General features: G+C 66.9%; 3 protein-coding genes across 3 annotated transcripts; 2 read left to right on the forward strand and 1 right to left on the reverse strand.

Moving 5' to 3' along the window:
• Nucleotides 1–1,095: 1,095 nt before the first annotated feature.
• On the reverse strand, nt 1,096–1,533 carry EMIHUDRAFT_226696 (hypothetical protein; the record flags this gene model as incomplete). Its single annotated transcript, XM_005788502.1, has 1 exon — nt 1,096–1,533. The coding sequence occupies one exon, from the start codon at nt 1,531–1,533 to the stop codon at nt 1,096–1,098; it is 438 nt and encodes a 145-aa protein (XP_005788559.1).
• Nucleotides 1,534–2,506: 973 nt separating this feature from the next.
• On the forward strand, nt 2,507–3,097 carry EMIHUDRAFT_70871 (hypothetical protein; the record flags this gene model as incomplete). Its single annotated transcript, XM_005788503.1, has 1 exon — nt 2,507–3,097. A coding segment is annotated over one exon (591 nt), but the record flags the coding sequence as incomplete, so codon positions are not given.
• A 1,172-nt stretch (nt 3,098–4,269) lies between these two features.
• On the forward strand, nt 4,270–4,930 carry EMIHUDRAFT_440665 (Hypothetical protein; the record flags this gene model as incomplete). The annotated part of the gene is made up of 4 exons (XM_005788504.1): nt 4,270–4,447; nt 4,516–4,579; nt 4,662–4,709; nt 4,773–4,930. Coding segments are annotated over 4 exons (447 nt in total), but the record flags the coding sequence as incomplete, so codon positions are not given.
• Nucleotides 4,931–6,055: the final 1,125 nt, after the last annotated feature.

A 6,055-nucleotide genomic window follows, 5' to 3' on the forward strand; every position in this document is an offset into this window, starting at 1 on the left:
CGTGGGCCTGCCTGACGCAATGAGACACGCTCCGCTCCAACCTCCAACCTCCGAGCCTCTCGTAACGTCTAACCGCCCGCCGCGCTAACTGACTCCTCATCACCTCCCTACGAACATACATATGTAGGAAGGTGAAGAACAGTCAGGCTCGGACTGGACACCAACGCGGTATGGGTGGACGCGGGACAGATGATGACGACACGCACGAGCGACACACAGACACAAACAGGCTCACAAGACACACAGCCAGCTGGCTGCCACACACCCTGAGTTGGCGTACACATAACTCAAGGCCGCGCCCCCCCCCTGTCGCCTCCCCCAGCCAAGGTGCCGAAGGAACAAACAAGGGCACAACAACACAACAGACGACAGGGGCGAACGCGTGAGGCTAGAGCAGGCTTGCTCGGCCTCTAGCAATCTCCGCCGACCGCGAGGCCGGACTAGACCGTGTGTGGGGTCGTGTGAGGTGTCTCTGGTCACTCTCCTCAGAGGCTAGCCGCCAGCCGCTAGCCCTATCTCGCACTCACTGGCGGTGACAATTCTATGGGTGAGCGTATGCGAGTAGAGGCGCGTGAGCCGATTCTAGGTCGCATGCCATTGGCATATAACTTGGCTTGGCGTGCGACCGCAGCGCGCCCGCCGTCAGCTCGACGGTGCGCGCATGTCAGCGAGAGGTTTGCCGGTAGAGCGATCCCGGTCTTGTCGAACGCGAGCCCCGCGCCACGGTTGCCAGCCGTGCCTTCGCGAGAGTCGCCCTCGGGCCGCGTCCCGTCGGCACTACCCTCGAGTGCGTGTCGCTTTGGTTGGCGACACCCACTCGTCGAGGGCAGTCCGGCCGACGGGAGCCTGTCGCGCGCCGGCGACGAATGCGGCGTGTGTGTGCGTTAGAAGCGACGATGGCACGACCACCGCCCTGCTCCCTGACCGGGCAAGGAGGGGCCTACTCCCGTTCCGCGAGGAACAGGAGGTCAACCAACGCGGGCGGGGCGAGCTCAGATCAGCACTGCCGGAAGGGGGGTGGGCGGGGGGCACGCTGGAGAGGGCGGTCGCTGCCTCGTCTCGGTGGCTCTCAGCAAGAGGCACCGATGTCACACATCAAAATGAGGCAGGGCATCGAGCGATAAAAAAGAAATCGTTTACCCGGCACGGGACGGTGATCACCTCCTTTGACGCGCGGCGAGTTAACCTTTGGGCGAGCGTCGCCATCGCGCCCGTCCACATGGTTGCCCCGCCGAGTAAACCGCCGCCGAGCGCGGAGTACTTGTCCCGCTCAAGGAGAACTGTGGAGGCAAGATCGGCTGAGGCTTGGCAGGCACAGCGCAAGAACTGCCAGGCGGCCGCTCCGCCGCGCACGGCGGCTTTGGACATAGATCCCTTGCCCCGCGGCAGCGTCACATGGGCCCCGCTCGGCGTCGAGCGCTTCTCCGCCGAGCCCCGCGGCATCGGCATCGGCGGCAGCACGCTACTGGAGCAGTGCCGTGAGGACTTATCGAGCAAGGCCTGCAAGCACAAGCAGAAGATCGGGATTGGCATGGTGCTGTGCTGCTTCCTCGGCATCGCGGGCGGCGTCGGTGGCGGCGTGGGCGGGGGCGTCGGAGCCGGCGTGCCGGCAGTCGCTGCTGCGGCTGCCGTGGTTGCCAGAACAATCATGGTGAATGCACCCGCGCCAGCGCCTGCGCCGGGGCCCAGCTCGCCAGCGCCCGCAAACGCGCCGCACGGGCAAGGGCATGGCACCGGCAATGGGCAGGGTCAAGGTCAGGGTCACGGTCTGGGCATGGCGGGCGCAGGCGCGGCGGGAGCTGGCGCAGCGGGCGCGGGCGTGCTCGACTGCCGCTGGCTCGACTTCGACCACGGCTCCTTCTGGCCGATTGCAAACCAGTTCATCGTCGTGATACGGCCCGAATTTGCGGCCAAGGAGTGGGCGGAGGAGTACGAGGACTGGTGGTACTACACAGACCTGGGTGACCCGATGCTCTTGCCAAACTACTATTCGCACCTCGCCACGATTGAGCGCGTGCTCAACGCCGCCGTCGTTCGTGCGGGCTGGGGCGTCGTCGTCGACATCCTCCAGGACGAGCGCGTCGAGCGCGTCGCGTTTGACTGCGCCGTGCACGCCGACGTCTCGTTGCACCCAGATGCGGCGAGCGACGCGGCGGCGGGGCTTGAGCACGAGGCAGAGGTCTGGGCGGCCGACCTTGACCCAACCAACCTGCTCTCGGCCGTGACCCAGTCGTGGCCGCTGCCACCGCTCTGGCGCCGGCGGCGGGCCCTCGCAGACATCGACGCCGACGGCCTTGAGGAGAACGGGCTGCCTTGGAACCTCGACCGGCTAGACGGCGAAGGCGGCGTCCTCGACGGTCAGTACAACGATGCGATGGGCGGCGAGGGCGGTAAGGGCGTCAGCGTCTACGTGATGGACACCGGCGTTGCCAAGCACGATGACCTTCGAGGCAAGCTGCAGCGCGGCTTCCCAGACGCTGGGATGCTGCGCTCGCTAGAGCGCATCATGGGCCAGGAATGGGACAGCACGGAGTGGCACGAGGACGGAATCTTCGAGCCGGGTCCGGGGCGGGGCGATCACGGCACGCATGTTGCGTCTGCAATCGCGGGTGACCGTTTCGGCGTCGCAAAGGGCGCGACGGTGGTGCCGGTGCAGGTGTTGCAGAACATCGTGCAGAAGGACAGTCAGGGGGAGGTGGACGAGCCCTTTGCGAGCGGCCCAACTTCACTCTTCCTTCTCGCGCTCGACTGGATCGTCACTGACTTCACTGCCGCCGCCGCCAACACAACCTCGGGGCGGCGCGGTTGCGTCATCAACCTCTCGTACGGCGGCAAGTTCTCAGGCGACGTGTACGGGTGGTTCTCGCTGCCCGAGGACGCGCTGGCGGCTGTCGAGGCGGCGGGGTGCGTTGTCATCAAGGCGGCAGGCAACGACGGTGGCGCGGCCTGCAACACCTACCCGGCTGCCTCCCGGCATGGCATCTCGGTCGGCGCGACAGGCAAGCCGCGCCCGTTTGGGAGCGACCCGCTGCTGCCTTGGTCGAACCACGGCTGCTGCTCCGACATCTTTGCGCCGGGCGAGTCCATCCTCGCGGCGTCAGCCGAGGCGGCCAACGCCACTGCCGCCAGCGACGGCACCTCATCGGCTGCGGCGATGGCGTCGGGCGTCGCAGCGCTACTGTGGTCGGAAGACGCCGGCGCAGCGACAGCCGATGAGGTCTTCGTTGCGGTGCTGTGCCTGGCGGAGCGCGACGCCATCTACGGCGTCTGCCCCTGCGAGGAGGGTGGCACCTGCACCGCCGGCTCGGCCGCGTGTGACGTCGACGAGTCGCCGCTCGCCAACGCGACGCTGCAGCAGATGGAAGGCGAAGACGCGGCGACGGCGCAGGCGGCGGTGCAGGATGCGCTGGACACGCCGAACCGCCTCCTCTCGATCATTGCCGCGGGCGGGAGCTCGGGGTGGCCGCGCACAGGGGAGTGCCTCGCATTCGACCGCCGTGCGTGGGGCTACAAGCCGTGCCTCCCTGCGCAGCCCCTGGCGGGGAATAGCACCAACGTCACCAACGCCACCGAATGCAAGGATGACCCGTTCGCCCTCCTCCGTCCCGGCTCGGACGCCACGGAGCGGACGGCGGGCGCCGCGCAAACAGAGCGCGCGGGCAGCGGCGCGGCGGACGCGTCGCAGCAGCTGCCAAAAAAATTCTCATACCCGCAGATCAACTCGACCTGGGTCTGGGCGGGCGACTGCCAGTCCGCGATCGAGCACTGGGAGGCCGCGCTGCAGCTTGAGCGCGCCGCCGTCTGCGCCACGAACCTCTCCGTCGCGCTCCGAACCGTCTACCCTGACGATGCGGAGCGGCCACCGCTGCCGAACGGCCTCAGCGAGGGCTCACAGCTCGCGACGGTCTGCGCCGCGTCGTGCGCGCTGGTCGGGCTCGGCCCATGTGTGCCGGGCTGGGAGCCGCACCCCGTCACGGAGGTGGGCGGCTGCCACCCGGCGGGCTCCCTGCTCGAGCTCGCCGGAGGCCGCGCAGTCCGCATCGAGGATGTGCGGGTCGGCACGCCCGTGCTCACCCCCTCCGGGTACGAGCCGGTGGTCGGCCGGCTGCATGCCGAGCCCATCGTTTCGCGGGAGTACTTTGAGATCGTAACCTCCCGCGGTGTGATGTCCATCTCGCCGCTGCACTGGCTGTACGTCAACGGCTCCCTCGCCGACCCCGCGGGAGTGCGCCCCGGCGATTGGCTCACGGCGCCGGACGATACCCGTGCCGAGGTGCTGTCGGTGCGGCGGACGCTCCGGGAAGGAGCTTACCACATCACGACTCCGAGTGGCGCCTACTACGTGGATGGACACCTCGCCTCCACCTACATGGCGGTGGTGCCGCACTGGGCGTGGCGGCTCTTTGGCGACGGCTACGTGCGGCTGCGTCACCGCCTCGGCGTGCCGGTGACCCGAGGGCCGAAAACCGCACAGCCCTTTGAGCAGGCGCCCTCTACACCCGCTGCTGTGAATAGGTGACGCCCGAGGGCGAGGGGCCGCTCAGCATCTTTTGGCCGTACCATCTCTGGACGGCGCTTGGTGCGCCACCGCCACCGCCACTGGTCGGTCGGTCCGCCAACGCTGCGCGCGAGCATACCCTTCTCTCGCCCTCTACTCGTAGGCGTGCCGCCCTCTGCTGTGCCTCTCCTGTGGCCCTTCACGATGACCGGCAGACTACCAGGAGGCGTCCGAACCCTTTCTTCCTTCGCTTTCACGCTCAGCCTGTGAATAGGCACCCTGCTCGCGGAGCTCGCCAACACGGCGGTCCGCCAGCCCCTCGCGCTAGCACACGCCGTCGCCTCAGGCCTTGCCCTTGGCATGGCGCTGCCTCTGGGGCTGTTGAGGGCGTCGTCGCGAGGCGGCCGCTCTGGGCGCATAAAGATACATTAAGGCTGCATGTGCGCATCGACAGGGGCCATCGAAAGCTGGGCACCAGGGTGCAAGCAGTACACTGAGTTGTCAGATGAGAGATGTCACTGAGTAGACCATTAGTCCAATAGTGCATGCCCGGGGTATAGAGACGAAAAAGAGTCTGTCTCTGCTGTAACCTGTATGGACAGTCTCGTTCATGTACACGTTGTTGCTTATTGTCGTTACAACAATATCTTTGTGTTGCGAGCCTTTATACATGCATAATTATATCACGAGACAACTGTGTTACCTGTTACCCGACTCTCTGCATGGACTATCTCCCCTCAACGAGGAAGTTACAATAGAGGTTCGGGGGCGCTCTTGGTCTCGCATTCCTCTCTGACCTCTAATCAACCCGACCGGACTCCCCGCGCGGCAAGCTCCTGTACGCGTCGTGCTCCGCCTCGCGCGCTCGAGCTCTGTCGCTCTGTCGCTCTGTCGCTCTCTCACTCTCTTGTTCTCGCTCTCTCACTCTCTCGTGCCAGCATGTGTTCTCGACCACAAGAGCGGGTCCATGTGCATGCAAGCCCTGTGTGCCCCAGGTAGGCAGAAGTCGGGCGTGTCCGCTCCCGCGGACCGCCGTCAAGAAGGTACAGCGTGCTCGTATCCGCGGGTGGCCCCTCAAGCAGGGGGCACGGGTTGCGGCTGTGGTGGCGGCGGCTGTTGCTGCGGCTGTGGCTGAGGCGGTGGGAAGTATCCTTGGAAGGAGGGCGCTGCCGCCATGGCATAATAGCCGCCGCCGGCGGCGATGTAAGTGTGGGGCTGCGGCTGTGGCTGCAGCTGCGGCTGGGGTGGCTGTTGCTGTTGCTGCTGTGCCGCCGCGGCGGCGGCGGCGTACTCGTGCACGTAGTACGTTGGGGGAGGCGCCGAGCCCGCGTCGCCTTCCCGCGGCATGACGACGCCGCCGTCGCCCGGCGGCGGAGGGGGCGCGCCCGGGTGGGGCGGCTGGATAGCCCGGCGGCGGAGCGTGCATCACCATCACCTGCGGAAGAAGGCCAAGGAGTTCCGCTGGAAAGGCCGTTGGGGCATTCTTCCGGGGTCAAGAAACTGGGGGGGGGGGCGGGAGGGGAAAAAAACCCTGCCCCCGGGAATCGGGGGGGGGGG

The sequence above is a fragment of the Emiliania huxleyi genome (assembly GCF_000372725.1).
Source record: "Emiliania huxleyi CCMP1516 chromosome Unknown EMIHUscaffold_134, whole genome shotgun sequence".
NCBI classification, from domain to species: Eukaryota; Haptophyta; order Isochrysidales; family Noelaerhabdaceae; genus Emiliania; species Emiliania huxleyi.